The sequence below is a fragment of the Trachurus trachurus genome (assembly GCF_905171665.1).
Source record: "Trachurus trachurus genome assembly, chromosome: 7".
NCBI lineage: Eukaryota > Metazoa > Chordata > Actinopteri > Carangiformes > Carangidae > Trachurus > Trachurus trachurus.
This window is the reverse complement of record NC_139901.1, coordinates 25,594,987-25,621,403: the sequence shown is the minus strand read 5'-3', so window position 1 is coordinate 25,621,403 and position 26,417 is coordinate 25,594,987. Positions and strand designations below refer to the sequence as shown.

The 26,417-nt window shown below is 41.8% G+C and overlaps 1 protein-coding gene across 1 annotated transcript; it reads left to right on the top strand.

Annotated features, from left to right (window-relative positions):
* The first annotated feature begins 1,692 nt into the window (after positions 1 to 1,692).
* On the top strand, positions 1,693 to 25,219 carry rbm38 (RNA binding motif protein 38). Its single transcript, XM_083975584.1, has 5 exons — positions 1,693 to 1,750; positions 1,948 to 2,173; positions 4,016 to 4,139; positions 7,379 to 7,433; positions 23,616 to 25,219. Exons 2-5 carry the CDS (start codon positions 1,952 to 1,954, stop codon positions 23,980 to 23,982), a joined length of 768 nt encoding a protein of 255 aa, XP_083831710.1. The 5' UTR covers positions 1,693 to 1,750; positions 1,948 to 1,951; the 3' UTR covers positions 23,983 to 25,219.
* Positions 25,220 to 26,417: the final 1,198 nt, after the last annotated feature.

Genomic DNA, 26,417 nt, shown 5'->3' with positions numbered 1-26,417 from the left:
TCCATGTCAAGTTTCGTTCTGTCCTTTTTGCAGCACTCGCCCTGCCTTAACTTATTTCACTGTTTTGTTTTTGCCTTTTGTCTTTATTCAGCTTCCTCAATCTTCCTCAATCTGTCTCTTCAACCCACACAATAATGCCATCCATCACCTTCACGACTCCCTCTAGTCTTTTGAAGTGCAGGGACAGGCACTGATGAAGAAAAGTCTCTAAAACGTGTACCTGCCAAAACAGTGAGATAAAGAGAGGTCCAAACTCTGTGTGTCTGGATTTCCCCCTATAGCTTTAACTTTCATGCACAACTGAATAAATAAACCTTTGCTTTTGACGTCCTTGGGGGAATTTCCTCCACTGTTCAGAGCATGGTACTTCTCTTTTATTGTTTTCTTTAAGTCCATCTTTCTGACACACAATAAATGTTTTGGAGGATGATGAAAACAAGACCACTGAGATGAGATCGCCTGGAACTATTTCTCTGTCATTTCCTATTTTCCATTGTTCCATTTTGTTTTGCTGTGGGTTGTAAATCAATCAGACTTTTCCTCATGTCTTTCATCCCTGTCCTCACACGCAAACTCTCTCTCACCTCTGAGGCGTGTTTGAGCTTTGTTGAAACGACACATCTGCCTAATAAAACTCAGTAGTTAAATTCAGTACCAAGTCATTACTCATAAATGTCATTGTGTGTTAACACTGTTATTTTTATATTGATGTAAAGTTCCTCAAATTAAAAATGAGATTTAGCGGTATACCCATCATCTTTATTTTTGTGGTGGAGCTCAGACCCTGAAAACCAGAAACTCTGAAACTGCTCAGATACAGAACTGCAGATGTTGCACAAACAGATGTTAGAGAGGAAAGTTGAAGCAATCACATCCTCACATTCTTGATTCTTTGAAAGTGACTTAAATTTGTCGCTTTTTTAAATTGCAGGTCGTCCTCTGCTTGGAAGAATAGATGGACAGAGTCTTTACAACCTATTAATCTAATTCTGCTCTGACTCTGGAGATTGACACTTGACAGAACACGGTGAGAGTGTCGGACCATGTCAGGATCAGCTTTGCTCCGTCCCACCTGTGCAAACCCCCTCAGCAGATGAAGATTTCCCTGTTCCTAAAACAGCAGTTGTACAGTAGCAGTTAAATGTATAAATAAATGAAAAGATATTAATGTTTTCATGAAATCATACATTAATAATGAGGCAAATGGTGAAACATGTTCAAACCAGGCCTGTGAATTTTTACAAAATTCACAAAGTTTGCTGTGTGATTTTATCAGCCTGGTCTCAGTCAGTGGTTTTACAGCCTCCTCCCCTTCTCCACTAAACCCGTCATATATATTTTATATTATATTATATATATATATATCACTGATATTTTAGATGACATTGCCTATGAATCATATTTTGGTGACATCTAATCTTTCCTGCAGTAGATTTCAAATAATTCATCTGTTTCTTCATTTCACTGGCAGTTGAGTATTTCAGCTGTCATGTGGGGGTTTCCTGTGTGTCTGTGTGCGCGCGCGCGCGTGTGTGTGTATGAGAGAGAGAGAGAAAGAGAGAGAGAGAGCGCGCGATAGGGTGGAGCAGGAGGCGGGATGCGCCAATGGAAAAGACGCACCGCTCGTCCATTGGACGCAGCGCACACAAGACGCGCCCACCGAGGCTTAAAGACTTTGCTTTTTTTCCGGGACAGAAGACAAGAGGGTCCGAGACACCTGTCAGGAGGACTATACATCCAGCTGTTACATGTGAGGCATCTGGAGGCTGCGCGTTTGAAGCCATGGACGCTCAGTTATCGTCACTATAGGCGCTCGATCGGTGGCCGCGGAGCGTAAAGTTATTCTGCTGCTCTCCCTCTCTTTCTCTCTCTCTGTCTTTCTCTTTCTCTTTCTCTTCTTTCTCTCTTTGTGTCACTCTCTCTCTCTCTCTCTTCTCCTCTCCAAAGCCGCATGAGTTCACCGCTGTTCCTGGGTCAGCTCGTCGGGGTTCCGTTAGAGATCATGCACCCCACCATGGAGAAAGACACAACTTACACCAAGATCTTTGTCGGCGGGCTGCCCTATCACACCAACGACGCTTCACTTCGGAAATATTTCGAGACTTTCGGGGACATCGACGAGGCGGTGGTGATCACGGACAAGCAGACGGGAAAATCCAGAGGATACGGCTTCGTAAGTTCATCAAGTGTTTTCTAGAAGGAGATAAATAAAAAAATAAAAAACGAGGACTTGTACACATGCAGAGTGAAAAGTGGGTTGTAATTAAACTCTTATCAGCTCCTCTGACTCAATTAGATAGTCAGAGGGTTTAAAACACACTAGATCATGTCTGCTGCAGCCTGTAATGAGTTTAAAGCGACCTTATCTGTATGGTTAATTGTATTTCTCTTTAAATCTCCTGTTCTCAATCTCAATCTCCTGCAGGATTGTGTGTTAGTGTGTTTGTGTAAGTGTGTTAGTGTGTGTGTGTGTCTGGGCCTTGGTGGCAGCACATACTGGCACTTTGTTTCAGCAGCAGCCATGTGCAGTGTGTCTGGTGGTGGCAGTCACATGCTCCAAGCATGAGTAGCAGGTTATTTCATATAAGTGTGTCATCAATTATCTCTGCTGCCCCAAAGTACAAATGAACACACACACACACACACACACACACACACACACACACACACACACACACACACACACACACACACACACACACACACACACACACACACACACAGTAAAGGGATCACTGTGCTGCTCTGTGTGCAGCAACAAGCACACACACACAGATACACTTGAGTTGGTAATAAGCTGCTGCAGCTGTGGACAGATGTCTCTCTCTTTCTCGCTCTCTCTTTCTGCTGTGTGTGGGTGTGTGTGTGTGTGTGTGTGTGAAGGGGGGGGTTAGAGAAGGGGGGAGGGGGGCTGTGGGTGAGAGAGAGAGAGAGAGGGGGGGGGGTTGAGTCTTTGGTCACAGAGGTGTGACATGTCAGTTGGCTCTGCAAGATAAGAGGCTGCAGTAGTTTCATTTTGACTTCCTCCCTCACAGCCCTTCCCCCCTCGCCCCTGCCCCCCTCCCCCTCCCCCTCCTCCCCCTCCTCCCCCCCTCTGCTTGGATGGTTTTTGGCTGTTTGTGTAAGTGTGACTGTGAGTTTGTGTGTTAAAGAGAAAGCGACAGGACAGCGAGATAAGAAGAGAGAGCGGATTAATGTGTACTGGACTGACCTCAAATTATCTCTGCTGCTTCTGCATAGTCAATCAGCTGAGGTGACCACTGTGTGTGTGTGTGTATGTGTGTGTGTGTGTGTGAGTTGTTTTCTCCTCTTTGGGATGGCGTGCTTGTTTCATCCCCCCCCTCAGCAGCAGCTTCTCCCAACACCAGCGATTTCAAACCATGCGTTCGCCTCCGTTTGCAATGAGAGTCCAGAGTCTGATGCTGTGAAATGAAAGCAAGCTCTGCAGTTTCATTTCCAATGGCCCATTTATTGTTGGAGTGGAGCTGTGTGCTGTCTGCAGCCTGCATGTGGCAGGCAGCGCTGTGTGTGTCTGTGTGTGTGTCTTAACCTTCACTGCCCCCCTTCCCACTGCTTTCTGCCCACTCCTCAGTTCACTCCCTCGAGGTAGACTCCAGTATCTCATCCTCGCCAGTCCAGTCTGTGTCTGCCTCCCACATATCAGCCCACATCCAACCTCACACACAGCCGGTGCTCCACTTTACCAGTCAGTAAAACACACTGATTGCTCCCTTCATGTAGTGGTGTTGGTGTTGGGGAGGGGGAGAGGTAGGGGGGGGGGTCAGTGTCTCCTCCTGCATTCAGCTCAGAGATTGAATCATCTGAGGTGAAACAAAGGCAGCAGCTCCCCGAGGGGCCGCTCTGCTCTGCTCTGCTCTGCTCTGAGCCCGGCGCTTCATCAGGGAGTTCATGTTGGGATCATCACTCCCTTTCACTTCACACCGGATAGAGCAGCTTTCACATGATGGAGGAGGAGTGATACTAATCAGAGATGCTGTGACCTCCTTGTCAACAGGTGACCATGGTGGACAGAGGGGCGGCGGAGAGGGCGTGCAAAGACGCAAACCCCATCATCGACGGCAGGAAGGCCAACGTGAACCTGGCTTATCTGGGAGCGAAGCCCCGCAGCTCGCAGACAAGTAAGTGTCGATCGATCACACAGGAGGATCTATAGAATAACATATAGTAGGTAGTAGAGCCTGTTGGTTTCTTTGTGGTTTCTGCACATCTTTAAAAACAGGTCACACATGCATTTGTTCCACTTTGTAAGACTAAACTATTCCCTAACACAGACATGCACTATGTTTTAGCAAACCTTTCCTCAACAGGTGTGTGAATATTGTATATTTGTTGAAAGTTTGTCTGCCGTTAAGCCTTCGTAACAGCAGGATGATGTGTATTATGGATCAACTAGAAACAAACTACAGGACCCATGTTTAAGGAAGTGAAGGAACATGTCAACCCTGGCCGACTTGATACGTTCTGGTTTAAAATGAAACTCTAAAGCACAAAGGCTTTGACTGCTTAGACAACACTTGTTCAGTAGAAATAACAGCGATCAGATGAATTCATTGATGTTTTTTCTCTATCTTGGATGTTTTGGATGGATGTTTGGATCAAGAGGCAAATACCAGGATATAGTTGCAGAGAATCTCTGTTGATGGTGATAAAAAAGAGGTTAAGAACAAAATCATTTAGCCGCTACACACATAAACACACACACAACAATTTTATTACATTATGCAGTCTTGAACTCATGAACGCAGTTAAGCAAACCAGTGTCAAACTGCAGTTAAGTTTATGAGTCATAAAAACCTCTTGCATGCTGATGTGTGAATCATGATTATGTTTGTTCTTTGGTGAGTTCAATGTTTCACATTTAAAGTGAGAGGAAATGTTTCATCATGTTTAAAGTCAAACTTGCTTGAGCTCTCTAACGCAGGAGGAGTGAATATTTCATCCTCTGGATCGGAGTCAAAGTTTTGCTGCTGTCAAATTAATTTTAGAGTGGTTGAATAAATGGATGAAGAGAGGGAGATAGAGAGAGAGGAGGGGGGGGGCATCATATCCAAAATGGTGTCCTCCTGCTGCAAGTTTTCATCTCGCTGTAGTCGTGACACTGACATTCATGAACAGCAGGGACGTCATGACGAAGATAGTGTGAATCTTTCCCATGTGTGTTTTTAAGGCTGATGTTCAGAAGCTGTCTCTCACATCTGGGAAGTCCCAGCATCCCACACAGCACAGGAAGTGACACACGCCAACTGTAAAATCATAATATTCCTTGCTGCCAATAAAACTAGCTGTGTTTACATGTGCATTAGTCGACAAGGTGTTTGAATTCCTCTGTTATGTGTAAACTCAACATCTTGATTTGGGAAGCCTGGATAATGGACGGTGGAAACCTCCGATAGTGCCACATGTAAACGCTTTATCCACGTTTATGTGCTTTTATCTTGCAGGTGTGTTATCGGCTCAAGTTAGTCAGCTAGTGTTCATTAGAACAAATGTGATGGTGAATTATTTAAACATGATCAACACACTAAAACAAAACTGGGTAAATCGTATCGCTGTAACCAGTGAAGCCAAACTCAGCGTTTAAAGCAGAAGTGAGTGATCCGGTCGTTTTCGCTAATGCTGCGTTCCAGGCAGGCTTTTGAAATCATAAATTACAGCTTCAAGTCACAACTTACGACTTTGTAGCGTTCCAGGCAACCCACTCGTGTTTTTCCGACCTGTTTTACCGGTGAAAGTCACTATAACGGCCACTCGTAACTTCCGACCCGTGAAATCGTACCAGTACGTCTTTTTGTACAGTCTATGTACCAGATCGAACTGGTACAACTTCACAGGTCGGAAAAAAACGAGTTTCCTTGAACGCACCATAACAGTCCTCGTCCCTACGTCGCCACATTCACGGCGTCCCTTGGCTGCACACACAGCCCTGCATGCCGTTCTCTCTCCTCATTGGATAAAAACTGTAGGATACGATAAATGTTTTCTCCTCGACGCAGAGCAGAGCAGAGTGACTGACAGACCCGTGATTCAGACCAAACACTCTATGTAAGTGATTGCTGTCGGAAGATATAACTATTTAAGACTTATATTAACACAAATATATCACTTACTTCTGCTTTAAGTGTTAAAAACAGAAACTAAGTGTTGTTGCTGCATCTCAAGCCTTTTCCCGCTTCACTGAAACAAATTGAAAGCTGCAGAAAATCAATAAACCGACAAATAAATGCACAAATTTGATGTTGATGGGATAAAAACATATAAAAACCACTGCTGTGCTCGTCACTCAGCCAACAGTCTCTGCTCATCCCCACCATACATTCATACATTTCACCCCTTTACAAACTCCAGTTAATGCACAGTGTTCATGCTGCAGGGTTTCTTTTTTCAGTGCATCACCAGTGTGCATGCTCTGACGTCTCGGTGCACATCAGACCTTGACAGTAGCTCTCCCTCCCTCACTCCCTCCCTCTCTGCTTTTTATTTAAGACTCACTCGCTGAAATACCGCCGAGTGCAGGTGTGATTGACAAACAGCAGCGCCAACAACAACTGACTGCGTGTCCCTATTCCTGGGCCTGCGACGCAACTCCCCGAGCGCGCAGCTTGATGGGAGATGGCAGCGCTTGGTATTTTGTTATTGTGTCTGAGAGGAGCGAGAGAATAGGAATAGGAGAGAGGACAAGAAGAGCGAGAGGGGACGGGACTGTTAAGAGCGAGGAATAACAGAGCGTCTGTCTCGTCTTTGTCCTGGAAAAGAAAGAAAATGTGCATTTAGATATACGTCTGAACAAAAGAGGAGGGTTGATGAAGTCATGGCAGCACAGTGAAAGGGAGAAATAATAGAGGAGTGAATAGCTGGAGGAATGAAGACAAATAAAGTCAGAGGAGGAGGAAGGCAGCAGCAGGAAGAGGAGGAGGAGAAGTTGCTCCTTTCTTACTCAGCCTCAGCTGATTCCTGGTGAACTCTGGAGGCAGCCAGGTCACAAATGTTTGTGAGGAAGAGAGTGCATCATTATTTGTGTGAGTGTTTGGAGCATGTTTGTGTGTGTGCATGTGTGTTTATGTGTGTGTGTGTGTGTGTGTGTGTGTGTGTGTGTGTGTGTGTGTGTGTGTGTGTGTGTGCCGAGGGAATAACCGTCCGCCTCTGATACCCCGGTATACGTGCTAACATCTGAGACAAACCAGCAGAGACAGAGAGGGAGAGAGAATCGGCTCTGTCCTTGTCTACTCGTCTCTTTTTGTTGTGTGTGTGTGTGTGTGTATATGTGTGTGTGTGTGTGTGTGCTGCCGATAGCTAAAATATCCCAACTCCCTCTATCACCACTCTCTCACTCTCTCTTTCCCTTTGTCTTTGTCTGCAGGTCTCTCTGTCGGAGTTCAGCAAGTCCATCCTACGTGGGCTCAGAGGCAATATGGGTAAGATGGAGAAGAATCAATACCTCTATTTCCACCTGTCTCCCTCACCTGCCTCCTCCTCCTCCTCCTCCTCCTCCTCTTCTTCTTCAACACAATACATTTCACTCCTCCGCCCTTGACATCTGTGAGCACTTTACTCGGGCTGTGGTGGTGGGTAAAGTGCCACTCTGCCGTTGTCGCACAGCACTTAATGATGCTTGTTTAAAAACTCTGCAACGATCCAAATGCACGTTCTTCATCGTTATTATTATCTGTATGTCGTGTTTTGGATTCGTCTTCTGTTGCCTCTCTGTCGCTCTGCTCCGTTTAAGACATGAGGAGCTCAATTCTGATTTTCACTCGCGCATGGTTTGGACTTTATACTGTCTGCAAGTGTAACAAGCCTCAACTTCCATCCATCTCTTTTGTTTTTCCTCTCTGCACTCACACACACACACACACAATGCTGTTGTCACATAGCTTCATACAGAGACTGTTGCATCAACCGTCTGCCTTATCATTCATAGGGTTGTGAGATTTCACTAATACAAACCACAATGTAACATGAATTTGTCAGTTCTATACAGTAGGTGTTGTTATATATTTACATCTTTTTAAGGGGGAACTATGCAAGTCTGTCGCTTTCTCGCCGTTTCGGTCACTTGTTTTTCTCTGCAGAGCTCATCCCTACAGTTTCAGAGTGCATATTTTTTTATTGTCATAAAAACTCAACGCAAACCCCCATGTGCATTTGTTTCATTCGTTGTAACGTTAACAAGAGATTACAGATTACCGGGCGTGTGAGACTGCCATAAACAATAACACTTTATAATAATTACAAACTATTAAACATTAGTTAAGCATTAATAAATATTGAATTCTTCATTTATAACGCACGAATACTCATTATTATGTAGTTTAATGCAGTTTAGTGTTTATCAGTGATGAGTAAAACCTGTTTTACTGTGTTTATAAATGACATACTAATGTGTATTCATGTGTTATAAATGATGAATTCAGTATTTAATGCTTAATAGTGTGTTTATCATAAAGTGTTACCCCATAATGCAGTCCGTGTTTCTCTCGTGAGACGAGAGCTAGGACAACGGGTCAGAGGAGCTGATCTTAGTTGCAAGTTTGGTTTTTGGCCAAGAGACGTGATGTGTAAGGCAGAGAGACTCCATTCTCGATATAACAAGTCATTCAACCATCACAATTACTCCGAAGATGTTAAATCAAGGTAAAAAAAATCTTGCATAGTTCCTCTTTAATATCTCTCAAGTGATGGGATTGTGGCCTCTCCTATAACATATGTCAATACATTATGGCTACACTGGAGCATCGTCGGTGAAAACTGCTGCAGGGAAGTTTAGTTGTCTTGTGCTGATAGTGAGGGTGAAGTTGTAAAAGATGAGGAAAGACTGATGCTGCATCTTTACTGCAAACCAGCAACACAGCTCTCTGTCCCACTGAAGGCAACATAACATAAACCTTAGTAAGTCTCCCGGTCAGTAACAAGACAAAGCAGTGAAGAAGCTACCATCTCTCTATGAAATATCACATAGTGCACACAGAGTTAACATGGGAAGTATAATTAAAGTATGACACGGCCTGATGCTTCATGTAGGATAGTTTATTTGTTTTTCTCATGCAGCAGATTAATCAATAACAACGAGGAGCCTTAAAAGATATGAAGTACCTTCATTTGTCAGTTATTAAATCCGCTGGTTAGTGTCAGATTTTCTTAACTAAATCAAATCATATTCAATGTGATAAAGGATTTTGCCCAGATCACCCACTCCCATTGTACATGGAGAGCAGATTGGCAGCAGAGGCAGTATAGCTGCTCAGAAACTCGAGCTGCTCGGAGGCTCACAGTAATCCACATGTGAAGGGCGTCTGCCTCTTCATCCTGTCTCCCTGAGTTTCAGTATGAACACAGTACGAAGCCTTAATGACTCAGTCCCCGAGTGAAGCATGGAGGGTGATTCACTCCCAGGGAGAGAGAACGACTACAGAGAGAGACTCTGCAGGTCGAAACCCAGCAGCTTCTTGTTGTATAAGCCGAGCATGTCCAACTCTACCGACTGACTGACTGCTCTTATTGTGCGTATCACTGTTGCTGAGGCGGTTTTTGCAGACGAGTTTATATATTATCAACCGGTGTCACAGCTGCTCTGTGGGAGTTGCTGTTGATTTTGCAAGTGTCATTTTGAAATGAAATCTCTGCTATTTTGGGATAGGTGTGCCCGGCTTCTCTGAAACTCATGTTGTAACTTTCTACGGATGGGTTCTTCTGTTTTTTGGAGGTATTTTAAGAAACACACACACACACACACACACAGGGAGGGAGGGAGGTGGTGGTTTTGGAAAAAGATCCCTTCAAAACTTGACTCGCTGCAGGACAACGAGTTCTGATCCTTGCGGCTACAGGAAAGTCCATTAAAAACCTCAACTGTTCTGAGTGCTATTAATATTGCAGTCCTCAATTTCTGAATGAGTGATGGGGGAATTGAGGCTGACCCAGATGAGTCTATGAATGAGTGATGATGGGCTGATTGAAAGACTCCCACCACGGCGAGGGCGGACGTTAGAGAAGCCGAGGGAGTCGTCGACACTCTTTTTTTAATCTGCGCTCCCGGGGAGAATCACATGTAGCGTCGACACCTAGAAAGAGGCAAAAGCATCACACCTGGAACAGCAACACCAACTAACACGCCTGAAAGGCAAACACACACACACACACACACACACACACACACACACACACACACACACATTTAAGCGTTGAGATGTGTGTAACAGTTGTGTGTTTAAGCTGTCAGTGTCTACACAGGAGGGTTTTGTCTTTGTAAAGTGAATGTTTTGGGGTTTAGGACAAAACAAGAGAATAGAATAAGAAAAATATTTTGAATTTATTATTAAGGGATAGCCCCTTGAGATGCAACATGTCATTTACGAGGGGTCCCAGGTGTACAAACATAGGTACATTCCACAAAACAACATTACAAAACAGACAGTACAGAAAACACAAATAAAAAGACAAAAAAACAAACAGAACAAAACAAAAAAGAAAAGCAAATTACAATTAAATAAAACAAATGAAGCAGATGCTTGCTCTTTGCCCACCCCTCCCACCCACAACCTCGTCCTCAAATAATATGCGGAGAAAAGAGAATACATTGAACTGAATATTGTACATAGATTATTACTCAAATTAGAAACATGAACATGTTGTACTCACATACGAAAATAAAGATGACCTAAAACAGTGAAGGGAAGTAATGGATCTGAAGGTTATTCCAATCAGTTGGCGCTTTGTATTGAAAAGACCTGCGACCATTTTCTTTGGAAATTCTGGGTACAAAAGAGAAGGGGTATTGCATATGCCTAGTGAATAAGAGGAAATAAATGGAACAAGAAGCTGAGTTAAATAAATAAAGTGATGCATACAATTAATCTGTTAATTGGGGAAAATGAAAATGATGAAGATAATTATGACTATTGATCTAAAACTGAGGAAAGAAGACAATCGTTATGTTGGAAATGAGAGGAATGATTCTTCTTCAGTGTGTTGTTGAATCCTTTTGGCGCATTCACTTTCCTTTCCAACAAAAACAACAATGTTTCTCACAAACCTGCGTCAGTTTCATTGTTTTTTTATTATTAAGCTGCGTTGAAGGGGGGGGGGGGGGGGGGGGAATCAGTTGTTGAAGAAGAAGCGATACCAACAACCGTAACCTCAGGAGATTTCAGCACAGCACAGCTGCACGAGGTGTTTTACTCCGAGTGAATGGCAGCTTCGCGTCTTTACAACAGGAAACTCAAACTGCTGCTTCTGCTGCTGTCACCGCTGGTATTCGTCTCTCTCTCTCTCTCTCTCTCTCTCCCTCCGCTTGCACGACGACGTAAAATGAACACACGGTAAATCAAGCTGTCTGTGGTTTGCCATTGTCATTCTGGTTGAATGTAGGAAATCACAGTCTGTAGTTTGCACCCAACAACAACAACAACAGCATTAAATCATGATGATAAGAGGAGAGAGAGAGAGAGAGCTGAGGTGGGAAAACCTCCTAAATCCAAAAAACCTACACATTCAAACGAGGCATAAACAAACCTATAGTGTGTTAAATTGTTCTGCTTTTCAGCTTTAGTACATGCAAAGGGCACATCTGTCCGGATCAGATCAGTCTGCTGCCAGGCTGGATGTGGCTTTGACATGATCAGTATGACTGCAGTCACTTTCAGACATTTCTTGGCAAGGTGAAGGAGTTCTTTTCTTTTTTTTTCTTTTTTTTTTAAAGAGACATCTGAAAGATAAAGCTCAAGGTCTCAACAGGCCTGATAAAGATTATAAGAACCAGATGTACAGCATCAGTTTCCTCTCATGATGATACTGACACCGCTGCTCTTCCTCATTTGATCTTTATCACTAATATGTAACGTGATGTGCTGTTAAAGATAGTCACTTTTTTGGGGGTTATTCTTACTTAAAGCCCCTGTACGGAGCTTTTAACTGGATACGCAGAAGTCTCTGGTTTCTGCTGATGTGTCTCTGTTACCTACAACAGCAAATGAGCCCATCAGTGTGAAGATACGCTATTTCTAAGTAGTCTACACTGTTAGCCTTTGCTGTAAAACCTACAGTTAATTACTTTAAAATGTCCAGTAAAATAACTTAAAAACATTGAACAGTATAAAACTGTAACATGCATTGCATCATGGGAGTTTTATTATAAACTAGAGTATATTACTGTATAATTTAAAAAATGCAGTAGTATACTGTTGTAGCATGGGTCCACAAAACAAAAACAGTTATTTACTAGATTACTTACAGTAAACTACACTTTTGTATTTTCTAGTAAGGTACTGTAGTTTGGATTAGGCGGGAATGCATCTAAAAGCCATTTACCAGTTGCCAGTTACGTTAAACAAAAGAAGAGGACGAAGAAGACGGTGGACAAGTAAAGTTCATTCATCAACCTTGGTGGAGAGAGGCTACACCGTTGCGGTAAGTTTAAATGTAGAAATTAAACGTCTTGATTAAACCTGACCTGATTTAACCTTTGCTTAGCATAATGCTAACATTACTCTGAATGATGTTATTAGCCTGAGATGTTCAGACAGTCACAAACACATAGCTACTTACTGACCAAGGTTAGCTAACATTATGTAACTGCTAAAGTCATGTAGAAGATTAACATCTAGATAGACACCACTAGACACCAAAACATTATTAATTTGCCTGGGTCTATGTGCGTGCGTGTCTGTGTTTCATGGCAGGAGGTAACGTTAAGTAGCTAGTTAGGCTATGTGCTCTCTGGTGATAAATGTTCATACAATATGATCATTTGAATGCGGCCAAACTGCTGTATGCTGCTCGGTGTAACACCCAAGCCCTCCCGTGTGAGTCCTGCAGACTTGAGTCCGTTAAAATATATATATTTTTATTTTTGTCCCTAATGTCCTAGCTTTAGTAGCATGCTAGGATAGCCTTAGCCTACTTGCTATTGTGGTCCCTTGCGCTCACTCTGTTTAGAGAGTCAGGCAGCCAGCCCAGTCACGTTTCTTGTCGAGAAGATTATGATTTATAATCTTGTGTGTGCGTCTGTAATATTAATTTGATTCAATACCATTGTGAAAGCCTTGACTGTCAACTAAAATGCCCAGTAAAAATCTTAGAAACATTGAAAACAGTACAAAACTGTATAATTTCAAAAATACGGTATGATACTGGTCTCTTATACAATGCATCATGGGCCCACAAAGCAAAAATGGTTACCTACTGGATTATTTACAGTTAACTACACTAATACATTTTCAAGTAAGGTACCGTTGTTGATAACAGTTGTTATAGATAATTTACAGTAAACAACAGTTTGTGTATTTTCTAGTAATGTACCGTAGTTTGGATTAGGTGATACAAAGCACCTAAAAGCGAAAAGATCACTACACTCCCAGGGTTCCCTTAGGTCTTTGAAATTCTTAAAAGTTTGACAGAATTTGTGGCAAAAGTATCAAAGTATTGAAAGTTTTATTTTTGGAAAAAATATAAAGATATGGGAAAGTGATCGAATTTTTGTATGGTAGTTTGTGAATATAAATTAAGTGGTGCAGCTGAATCTATACGTTGCTTTATACATCTGTTTAATTTGTTGTTTGTAGCATTAGGAAGCGACATTCCAAGGAAGGGGGTGTGTACCAGGCTCCAAGAGAGTCCAGGCAAGAGAGAGGAACCTTAGGCTGGCCATGCAACTCCAGTGCTGGGCTGTCTAACCAGAGAGTTTTTATGTAAGGAAAAATATAAATTGGAAATGCTATTGATAAGTGGCGCAGCCAATTGTGTATGTGCTTAATGTGTGTGTCTGTTTGTTTGTGTTGGTTGTAGCATCAGGAGGCAGGAAGGGACCTTCCAGAGAAGCAGGTGAATACCAGGCTCCAGAAAAATCCAGACAGGAGAGAGGAACCTTTAGACTGGCCAGGGGCCTCTGGCACTGGGCTGTCTAACCAGAGCGTCAGATTCTGGTAAGTTGTATTGTACAAATTAAACATCTTGATTAAACTTGACTTGAATTAACATTTGCTTAGCATGACGTTACTCTGAATGATGTTAGTTAGCCTGAAATGTTCAGACAGTCACACACATGCACACACACTTGAATTCCAGCTATAAATTTCATAGGTAGGAAAACTTTCAACCATCTCACACATTCTGAAATTTGTGGTTGTAAAGAACAAATTTCATCTATACAGTGATGTGGCCTTGTTAACAGGGGAAAGATGTCTGTCTAAATCAAACCAGATAAAATCTTACACAAATTAAGGTCTGGATAGTGTGGCATCTGTGTGTTCAGTGTAGTGTAGTTTACCAGCCCTTGGCAGGTGATCTTTAAACACATCTTCTCCATCTAACTATCTCCTTCATTTACCTCAGAAAGATACTCTCCACTGAAGTCCTTCCAACATCCCACTGATCGACACACCCATCACCAAACGAAGCTCTGTGGTCTGTGGCCTCCCCTGGCCCCTTGCCCCATCGTTAGAGGTATTGTTCAACCTTTCCTGGGAATTTTTTATTTTTTTTTAAAGGGACAACGAGGAGTCAAATATTAATGTGGATGAATCTACGTTACCACTTGTTAATGGGTCAATTTTCAATAAATATGTTGTTTTGTCTTTATAGTAATTTTGATATTATTTAGTGGTCGGCTCGCCCAGCATTTCCTACTTTCGGTTTCGCAAACAGGCGGGTCATGGGAATAACGCTGTCGAATCACCGTTTATGGTCGAAACTACGACGGTATCTGATCGTCTTTGAACCTCCGAATTTTATTCTTGATCAATGAAAACATTCTTAGCAAATGTTTTCGCTTTTTTCCATCTTGTGCCGGTCCAAGAATTTCACCGTGCGCGCGTAAGCTCATGGGAAATGTAGTCTGAAAACACTCCGCTTTCCAAAACTCCTAATTGTCCCTTTAAGTTAGTACATGGCATAAAATTTGATTCAGTCTTTAACTCTTTGAAAAGTGTTTATGTTTCAAACATTTGTAAGCACTTTGTACTTTCATATTGTATGAATTGTATTGTTGTATTGAATTAATTGTAACGAAATTCTACAACTGTTGTTAGTGAAACTATGAATTTCATACTTGAATTTGATACTGTTTTGATTTTTAAAAAAGTTTATGTATTGCAAAATTTGTACTGTTTTTGTGTGTATGTTTTTAAATAAAGAATTTGAATTTACTGCATATCGCTGTAAGTATTTTTTATTTTACAGTAATCTACAGGCCACTGCAGTTCAATAATATACATCAATATTTTCAGTAATACATTTCTTACTGTAAAACGGTATAACAGTAAGGATAATTTACTGGCAGCACCGTTGCCTGCTTAATACTGTAGTTTTCATTTACAGTAACATATTGGCAGCACCGTTGCCTGCTTTATACTGTAGTTTTCATTTACAGTAACATATTGGCAGCACCGTTGCCTGCTTAATACTGTAGTTTTCATTTACAGTAACATATTGTAGTTTTTGTTTACAGTAACATACTGGCAGCACCGTTGCCTGCTTCATACTGTATTAGCCGTTTACAGTAACTACTGTAACAGTCGTTTACAATAATAAGCAGGCAACGGTGCTGCCAGTATGTTATTGTAAAACAGCAGGAAAAAGGCTAACAGTGTACTTCTATACCTCTGGAAGGCATGGTCGGGTCGGACCACTGACGAAACGATATGAATAGATACATTACTACGCACGCTGCAGATAGCTGCTAAAAAAAAGAAGAAGTTTTCAAAGCAAGTCCTGTCTTCTTTCCAAAACAAATCTACACGCTCCGGCCTGACAAACGTCTTCACTACAGTGGGAAATGTAGTCTTCATTCCGGCAAAACGCCACCGTTTTCGTCCACAGGGGCCGCCAAAATCAACACTAAATGAAAAGTCTGTACTGGGGCTTTAATATGTTACTCAAATCAAATAAAAATGTCCCGTAGATAGACTTTTATAAGATAGGATGTTCTTTGTAATGACAGACAGAGCATACAACATCTCAAAGGTCATTTAATAAGGAAATCTGAGGTAACTGAGGAGGTGAATCAATAACATCTGCTACTGCTGCCAGTCTACTGATCTGACAATTTAAGGAGGAAATCATAATAAAAATAATGATAGTAGAATAAAAGTTGATTGTGCTTTTGTCACATTAAACCTCAAATAAACTCCTTATTCAGGATGAATAACACAATAACACCTCTGAAACTCTCCAGTTCTCACGTTATATCTCATCTAAGCTGTTTGTTTTTGTAATTGTCCTTTAAAACAACGCATTGTGTGTTAATGTGGGGGTTTTATTTGCAGAACTAAATCAGCTTTGACAATTGCATCAGTGAGTGGCGAAGCTTTTCAGTCTTCCCATCTTCATTTACAGGAAGTGAATATACATGTTTACCAAAATATGTCAGACTGTTCCTTTAAACATAAAACTCTCCCTAAATCCATCTGTCACTCTCCGTCTTCACCGCTGTGGGGCTCCTGGGGGGGGGGGGGGGGGGGGGGCTTTCAGTGTCTGACGCTCACACATGGCACCACCTTCGCACACACACACACACACACACACACACACACACACACACACACACACACACACACACACACACACACACACTACAGAGTAAACAACTGCAAATAAATAAAAAGGCAAACTCAAACACAGCAGAGCTCAGTCGTGTTTGCTCTAAGTTTAAAGATGACAGAGGACGAGCCGATGCCAAATGTAGCTCAGAGTTAAAGTCGGCAGAGGAAGGTCTCATATGAGGGAGGGGGGGTGTGGGTGATGGGGGGTGGGGGCGTCTGTCGCCTATGGCTGCCTGCTGTCTGGTCTGACTTTTTTAGCGCCCAATGTGTTCGCTTGGCAGAAATGAGAGAAGTGAAATTCTCTTCTTTTTTTTTTTTAATGTTGTGGTTTGTTGGGTTTTTTTTTTTATTTGAGAGAGAGAGAGAGAGAGAGAGAGAGAAAAAAAGTCGAGGGAGGGGATGGATGTGTGGTGGTGAGAGGAGCAGGGTGGTGGCAGCAGGGGTAGTAGCACTTCCTGTTGAGACAGAGAGGAGGAGGAGGGGAAGGGGGAGGGGGAGGGGGGTGTTGGGTGAGGTGGGGGAGACACAGACTAACAGCACACCTGTGGCCTCGTGGAGTTTTCAGCGGTGGACACACACACACACACACACACACATTTTGTTTTTGTCTGCAAGATGCATTTATGGTCTCGGCGCCATTATGTCGACTCCTACACTACACTCAACCCCCCCCCTTCCCACTGACTGTTGTGTTTTCTCTCTCTACATTATGTCTCTTGTTGTTTCTCTGTCTGCCCTCCTGAATTACAGCTCTGGAAAAAAATAAAGAGACCACCACTCCAAAATGTTCTTAATAAATCAACTTCTCTACATGTATGGCAGCCATCGATTCCAGTGTTCAATGTACCTCACTCTACTTAGCTGATCACCTGAACCAAATCATATTTAATGAGGAAGAAAGATTATAAATACTTTTTTTTTTTTTTGAAACACTGCTGCGATTAAAAATTGGGATTATTCCACCAATGTTGATTTCTAAACTCTTCCTAAGTTTAAAAGTAGTGTTGTGTTGTTTTTAAATGAGAATTAACTTGTTTTCTTTGCATTAGCCAATACAAGGTCTGAAAACACCAGAATTTTTTGGTTATTTTGACCTGTTGCCATTTTCTGCAAATAAATGCTCTAAATGACAATATTTTTGTTTCCAATTTGGAAGAAATTGTGTCAGTAGGTTATAGAATTAAACAAAAGTGTTCATTTTACTCAAACACATGAATAGTAAAACCAGAGGAACTGATCATTTTGAAGTGGTCTCTTAATTTTTTTCCAGAGCTGTATATTTCTCTTTCCCCCTCCCTCTGTCTCAGCCTGTCGTCGTTCCTCTCTGTCTGTCGGGGGGGGTGCAGGTAGATGGCCAACCCTCAGGTGTAGGTTTCTCTTACCCAGGGACCCAATTAGGAGAGAGGCGCTTCTGTCGCATGAAAAGCCTCATTTGAAATAAAAAGGATAAACCAAAAAAAAGAAAAGAAAAGAAGATCATGTTAGAAGCTGCTCATCATAACCCATTTTGCTCATTTGTCTGTTAAAAGATGACACACATTTTGATCTGCAGTCTTTTTTTTTTACTATCCTCAGCTCCTGCTTTCCCCCCCGCTGCTCACTGAGCTTTATGGAGCTGTAAACAGACACTGACAAGAACATACATTAAAAAAAAATATATACAAATGACTGAACATTTCAGATTAACTCGGTGGCTGCAGGCGCCTCCTCATCATCATCATCACACCAACAATGTTTCATCTGCCAGGAATGTGACAGGGAGAAAAGGAAGAAAAGAAGCAGGGAGGTACTGTAGACACTCAGTGTTTTAACACTCGATGTTAAACAAACAGCTGCTGAGTCACAACTGGATAAAAGTTCATCAAGAGCCAAGATTTGAAGCACATGATGTGTTTTATCATATGCACGATCATAGCCGGACACTGACACAGAGTCATTTCTCAATCTAATGGGTCAAAGGTTTGTGGTTTCTCTCAGTTTTAACTGATCGAGGGAAATCTCACTCTAATCAGAAGAAAAATAGCCAATACAGTGCATTCAAAAGGTCTTTGAACATTTTGTTTTGTTGCATCCTTATATATACACAATCCTTATGGTAACACTTTATTTGACACCTATCTCTATGATGCATTATAACCAGAATGAGTTATAATGCAGTTATAGCATTGTATAACTAGTTAGAAACACTCATAAATGATCATAATGCTTTATAACAATAATCATAACACACTATAAAGCATTGTATCATGATTTATAAGGTCAGGTATTATAATACGTTATAATTGTTAGTAACTCGCTGACAATGCCCACATTGATAATGCATTACAAATATAGTTATAATGTGTTATAATTGGCATATAAACATGTTTAACAATCATTATAAACGCTCATCATAGAGCATTTTATAATGGCTTATAAGGTCAAGTATTACAATAGAGTTATAATGCTCTATGATGTGTTATGCTTATTGTTATAAAGCCTTATGATAATTTATGAGTGTTTATAATGATAGTTATACACGTTTATAAGCCAATTATAACACATTATAACTATATTTATAATGCATTATCGATGTGGGCATTGTCAGCGAGTTACTAACAATTATAACGTATTATAATACCTGACCTTATAAGTCATGATAAAATGCTTTATAGTGTGTTATGATTATTGTTATAAAGCATTATGATATATAATTATATTTTATATTATAATTATCATTATAAATGATATAATGCGTTATAGAGATAAGGCATCAAATAAAGTGTTACCTTTATAATAATCTGACTTTTACATATTTGTTTCCACTCATTCAAGAATAACAAACAAACAAAAAGTGAAAAAAAGTGAAGGACTTTTTATTAACACAGTCATTTTCAGCACAGACAATCAGAGACATATTGACTGACATGATAACATCCAGTAAACTTATCGCAGCCTCATTTGCCTTAATCAAGTGAAAGTGCAGCTTGTGCTTGCTGATATGAGAGCTGAGTGTCCAGCGCTGATGTTGGCCTTTCTATCACTCACCCTCCCTCCAGCTGTGTGTGTCTGTGTGTGTGTGTGTGTGTGTGTGTTCGTGGAGAGAGGACGGAGGGTCATCCGTGTGCGTGTCCATGAGTGTGTGTTTGTATCTTTGACTGACTCACCCTCGTCACATCCCTCATCCGAACTATTAAAAGCGTGGCTGTCCTAAGGCATGAAGGATATGATGGCTGATCCTTCACCTCTCAGCATCTCTCCCTTCTCTCGCTCAGTCCTCCTCCTCCTCCTCCTGACCTCGACCCTCACACACACACACACACACACACACACACACAAGAATCAGCGGATGTTTTTTTTTTTCCAACTTTTTTTTATTTTATTCTTCTTACTCAGTACATCCTCTGTCTTTTATCCTGCTGGAGGAAGCTGGCTGTGAGGGAGTAAACCCTGCCGGGAGGGAGGGGAGGGGAGGGCGAGGGGAGTCAGTGGAGGTTATTCTGCTCTCATGGGTCTGTTAGTGAGCGTACGCTGATGCAGCTGCGCCAATTAGCCTTGCCATGTCTGAACCCCCCACTCTCCCTCTTTCTCTCTCTCCCTCTCTTTCTCTCTCTCTCACACACACACTTACACACACTTATCCGTATCTCCTCTCCTCCTCCGCTTAACAGACGACACAGAACCTGTTAACTGAGTGTGTGTATTATACTTGTTTCACTCAGGCTCGCTTTGCACTTCTGCAGAGAGCTTTGTAATTTATGTCTGAGTGTGTTTGACTTTGTGTGTGTATGTGTGTGTGTGTGTATACTGTATGTGTTTTTGACAGCCAGTGATGATGCCAGCTAGGCACGGGGAGGAGAGAGGCGAGGCGAGGCGAGGCGAGGCGCAGCTCCCTCTCGTACGATGCCACTGTCACATTGGATCAGTCAGGCCGGTGCAGGCAGGCAGCAGCACACAGCCGTGGGAATGACACTGCACTTCTGCTCTGGGAGAGCCTAACAGGGAGCAAGGAGAGATGGGATATGGAGGACTAAAGAGAGAGAGGGAGGGGAGAGAGGGAGGGGGGTGTCACAAGCTTCAGTTTTGTTTTGACTTTATGTTGTTGTATGTCATCAGTCTGCAGATTTTATCTCTAGTGGGGGTTAGCTGTTGCCTTGTTCTCAGCTGAGTCAAGACTGATTTTCTCAATCAGCTTCTTACTGTGAATGACGGAGACGTGTCGTGTGTGAGCAAGTTTTCTTCTGCCACAGTTTGATATGTTTTGGTTGTTTGACCAAATGGGAGATTCATGCATTTTAGTTTTCATCAGTTTGGAGTTTAGGACGAGGCTCGTGTAAGAAAAGCAACAGGTTCTTCAACCTAAACAACTAAAGAGGCTGTTTTTTGTTGTTGTTGTTTTTTAGGTTTACAGTAGGCAGTTTGGTTAATGAACACAACGTTATCATGCCTGCATGAATACGACTTGTAAGAATCAAACCTCATGTTCCTGCATGAGAGTCCTGAGTCTGATCGAGCCATCGATCCACCTCATCCACCTCCTGGTAAGGATGTTAGCTCTCTATACTACATCACTGCATTTCTCCCTCCTGTCGTAAATAATGTGGCCATGAGATGTCACCTAAAAAAACGAATGGGTCAAAAAAAAATGACTGAACAAACCAAATCATCAATGGGCTTGTTATGATATATTTCTGTGCAGATTGGTGAAGTAACTGAGGCTACAGTCACACTTCTGCGTCAGCTGACATTCACACACTCAGATGTTTTAAGCTGCTGAATATGAAAACTTTTGGAAATTCAATTTTTGTTTGAAAAGTCAGGGCTTGTGCAGAAACTGAAACTTAGAAGAAATAAATGCGCTTTCCAAATCGATGAAGTCCCGACCTCCTTATCTTTACCAAGACCCAACAATTTCCAATAACAGTTGGCGACAGAACTGAGGAAACACTTAAAGTAAAGAGGCAGAAACCTCCAGTAGAACTGGACTGGACTGTTTGAGCTGGTAGAGATAAAGAAAGACAGAAACAAAGTCAAACAAAAAGTAGGCTATTTGAGACTTGGTGGTTCCCTTTTTGCAGTCCCCAACATTTTCTTGAAATCTTATCACTTTTTTCTTGACCATTTTACCACTTTTTCCCAGAAATATTACATTTTTTCTCCAGATATATCTCAAAAATGTTTCCAAAATGTCACGCCATTGGTCCTAATTTGAACGTGCATTGACCAAGAAAGTAATAATTCAGTCTCAGAACGAATATTTGTGTATTTACGGTGTTTGTCTCAAAATTTAGTCCAATCAGGGTCTGTGGTCCAATTTGTGTCAGTTTATGGTCCTTGACGTAAAAGTTTCAGAACCACCGCTCTATTTCACGCAGCAGAAATAAGTTTAAAGAAGGTCAAATAAGTTTAAACTGTATTCACATACAATGGCAGGCGTACTATACATGCTGGTGTGTGTGTGTGTGTGTGTGTGTGTGTTGTGTACACAGCAGCAGTGGGTGTGTACAGGCCCAGACTTAGTGTTTGTTGTGTAATCACACCTGATCTCAGCCCCCACTCTGTTTGGGGCCAAACAGCAGCAGCAGCAGCCGCCGCCTGTCGCTGCTCTGCTCAGGTCAGGCTAATGGCTTTCACTGTTCGGCCCCCATCATGAGAGCGTAACTGTTAAATACTGTCATGTTCTGTTGTTTTTACTTAAGCAGCAGCAGCAACGTAACCTAGTTCCTCTGATATGATCACTGTTGCTGTTGCCAGATGTAACGGAGGCGGTTGCAGGTTAAGTGAGCAGCCTGAGGCAAGGGCATGAGTGGATACAGGAGGACAGAGGAGCGCCTTTTCCCCTCATTACTGCTCACAGAACCAAAGAGCTCATACGTTACATCTGTTGTGTCAGCTTCAATGTGTGTGTGTGTGAGTGGGCTCAGCCGTTGTATTCAGAGATCACTTTTTTTATTTAGAAAAATACAACTGATTGTGATCAAAATCAATTCCTATCGAGCTTTTTACTTTTCCTATATCGATTTTCCATTTGGAACAAAGTGTTTCTTTTTGAAAATTTCTCAGGCAGTGTGCTAATTAAACTTAAACACAAGGGAGGAGGAGGTCTATTTAAAGGCAACACTGCTGCTAATTGCTCTTAAAGGAAAACTCTGGTTTTTGATATGTGTGGATAAGGGAACGGCTCACGTATGAAACTGTTTGTGGTAAGTGTTTAACGTGCAACACGTGTGTGTCTCTGGTTGCAGTCGTTGCTTGAATGACACAGAATAATCAGGGCAGATCTCACACACGCACACACACATAAATCAGATTTCTCTGACATTGCCACTGGATATTCAGACGTGGGGATGAATGAGGTCAGGCCTGTGTGTGCGTGTGTGTGTGTGTTTCCTCCAGTATCAAACACTTCTCTCACTCTTGGGTCTTAGTTAAAATATCAGCCACATCTGTAACATTTTGCATTTAATGACTATCTCCTTTTATTGATTAATCCGCAGATCCATTGCATGAGTGCAAGATGGCAGATCTAAATTTTCTTGTTTTTATAGTATTTTGTCAGATCAACATTTTAATTTTATTCATTTTGAGAATGAGTGCCGAAAAATCTCTGGGCATTTGATTAAAAAGAAAAAAAAACTAAACAAATAAAACTTACACTAAAATGCTTTTGTCATTGCAGCATGTAGTTGATTATGTGATCAACATATTTGGTTTTTTCTTTACCAAAAGGTACTCAAACAATTAATAGATCAAAAAAAGAAGGCAAAAATACCAAACATTTGAGCTCTGACTTTCTCAAACGTTGGAGTTTTTCCTGCTCTTAAATCATAGTAAGTTGAATATCTTTGCGTTTTGGACTGTGCACGACAACAACTTGTTCTAACTGTGATGAGCATTTTTAATTTTGCTGCATGGGCACTGGTGTTTTCCAGACTAACAATTACTTTGAGAAAATAATTGGCAGATTAATCAATAATGAAAATAAATGTCAGATGTTCTTTTTTTAATTGGTTAATTTTCTTTTTGCCCTAACCCTCCTCTCCTCTCCTCTCCTCCTCTCCTCTCCTCTGTGTGTGTGTGCAGGCTCACCCAGCAGTACGTCTACCCACAGGCGTTCCTCCAGCCCAGTCTGGTCCTCCAGTCCCAGCTCAGCCCTGCAGCAGCAGCAGCAGCAGCGCTCGCCTCCCCTTACCTGGACTACAGCTCCGCCTACAGCCACTACACCCCCACAGGACTGGAGCAGTACCCCTACACCCCCTCACCGTCGCCCTCTGCTGGCTACCTCAGCTACAGCTTCTCCCCCGGGACGCCGGCGCCGGCTCTCACCGCATCCCCGACCCCTCCGGCCGCTGCCATCCACCCTAACCCTCTGGCCGCGCTCACCGCCGTGTCCGCCGCCCCACAGGCCTTCCTCCACTACCCGCTGCACCAGCCTGACCGCATGCAGTGAGCCGAGCTGGAGCCAATGAAGCGACGACTCAGTAGGAGGAGAGAGGCTGTCGAGACGCGGCATCATCAGGATGAGACTGGATCACCAGGAAGAGGGTGTGATTTAATAAAAACAAAAAAAAGGGCTTTTTAGAAACCACTCTCATTCCTGATTTTTTATATATATATTATTGTTGTAATAAATGTTTTATTGCTATTGTCATCAGCATAAGATCTGAATGTTTTTCATAAAAGGACAGAAGTCAGGGACTATAGAAAGAGACGACTGGTAATCCACTGGACTTTTTGTCTCTCACCGTTGACCCTCATTGCAGAGGTTGGAGGCAGTCCGACTGCTGGCGAACGCATCGGCAGAGACTATGAAAAATATGTCTGTTTGACATGATGCTGCAGCTGCAGTTTCTCCAAAGGTACTGAGCTGAATGCTGGACATTAGCCAAGCTGGGAGCCTGTTCCTCTTTCAGAAACACAGGTCCAATTACCTCCTCGTCAAGGTTATGTTTCTGTCTATGGCCTTAGAGATCTCTCTCTCTCTCTCTCTCTCTCTCTCTCTCTCTCTCTCTCTCTCTCTCTCTGTACCTGGTTCAGTTTGTCATTTTTATTAGTCTCTCATCTCAAATGAACAAAATGGTTACTGTACTCCCTTTTGTTCAACTGCTGACAAGTTATTATAATGGTGATAATCACAGTTTAACAGAATATGCAATTACGATGATGAAACGAGCACGAATAAGGTCGACAACACTGGTATATTGTTTTCATACTGCTACTGAGAGAGACTTTGTTAACACTTACAACATAATAGTCATCACATGACATCCCTGCAGTCGCTTATTAGGATATTTTGTGACCTGTAACTTTTGGGGCAAAGGAGCCTGGATCTGGTTTTTATGATACTTAAATTACATAGCTGTGTCGATACATATCAAGTACAATATGTTTGGATGTAGGTGTCGAAAAGTATATGTTGCTGCTGAATGTGTGTGAGTGTATTTGGTATCTGTTTGTATGTGTGTGTGTGTGTGTGTGTGAGTGAGTGTGACAGAGAAACACAAGTGATGCAGTATACACCAGTGAGGACCAAGCTCCTTTTTTTTTTTTCTCCAGCCCATTGTACTGGTCAGAGTTGTTTCTTTGTTTTGTTTTTTGTCCTGCTGCAGAGCACAGACATACGCTTTAGAGATAGTACTGGAGTCTCTCAGTGCTTAGTAGTCATAAACCAAGCCATACATCACATTTAAAACAAATATGCAAAATAAAAGGAATATTTCTAAAAAAAAAAAAAAAAAAAAAAGTGAGTGTTGTTAAATTTCAGTTATTGTGGTTACTATCTGCAGGTTTAATGAAGTGCTCTATATATCTATGTATGTATTTAAACTGCAGCTGAATGAGCCTGGAGAGGCGCATATGAGTCAGGTAAGTTACAATTTATGTTTATTTGTATTCTGTCACATGTTTACCCTGTTTCTAGTTCGTATGCTAAACCCTTACCAACATACAGTATGTTTACTTTATTTCATCTTTTCAAATGTTTTTTATTCTTATATTGTCCAACATCCTATAATGTGACGGCATTGTTGGACAAATTTCCTGCCCACATGTTCAATGTTAAATTTAAAGGACTAGTCTGGTGATATTCTATGCTTCTGTTATTCTCTACAAATCCTATGAAAATACCAAAATTATCATATATTATTCTGTTACTCATTACTTTGGCTTCACCTCCTCTCACCCCTGTTCAAGCTCATTCATTCCTCTTATAGCAGCAGTAGAGGGGAACATAAAAAGGCTAAATAATGGTGTAAAATTGGGTTACTGTAGTTTTTAGAATTGAGTATTTATTGTATTTGTTGGTAGTGTTTTCAGCTTGTCAAAATAAATTACAATGCCCAGGTTCATGGTGATGAAGAGACATGTCAGGATGTGGCTTATTGATGTGTGTTATTTGTAGTTTGTATCCCACAGGTTTAAATCTTTGTGTTTGTGGATTTGGCAAAACAGAAAGCTCTTTTTTTTAACCATCCAGGTTGATTGATTCATTCTTTGTTTTGGTGTTTTTATAGGAGTTGTTCATGGTCAGTAAAACGTAGAATATCACCAGACTCGTCCTTTTACTCTGGACCTTTGTTTGGTTCAAACCTCTGGAGGTGGAGTTACTCTGTATAGTTTATCAGCTGTGATGGACAACAGAAGACAGTGGAAGATAAATGTGTGTTTCTTATCAGACACCACCAATAGTCCTGTGGTGGGGTGTGTGACCCAAACAGCCCCTCCCTTGATTCTCCATCTCTCTCCACATACCTCAGAATAATGTGATCTACGACTAAGGTTCAATTAATCCTAATTTTAGACGCGAGAGTCTGTCATGTCATGTGCTCTTTTCGCCATCTGCTGGCCAAAAGTGTTCACACACATCCACAAACCCAACACAGTGAA

Excerpts from the sequence above, each read along its gene's own strand:
- rbm38 (XM_083975584.1), top strand. The coding sequence starts at position 1,952 with ATGAGTTCACCGCTGTTCCTGGGTCAGCTCGTCGGGGTTCCGTTAGAG. Across the intron at positions 2,174-4,015 it reads AATCCAGAGGATACGGCTTC|GTGACCATGGTGGACAGAGG; the intron begins GTAAGTTCATCA and ends CCTTGTCAACAG. Across the intron at positions 7,434-23,615 it reads TGGGCTCAGAGGCAATATGG|GCTCACCCAGCAGTACGTCT; the intron begins GTAAGATGGAGA and ends GTGTGTGTGCAG.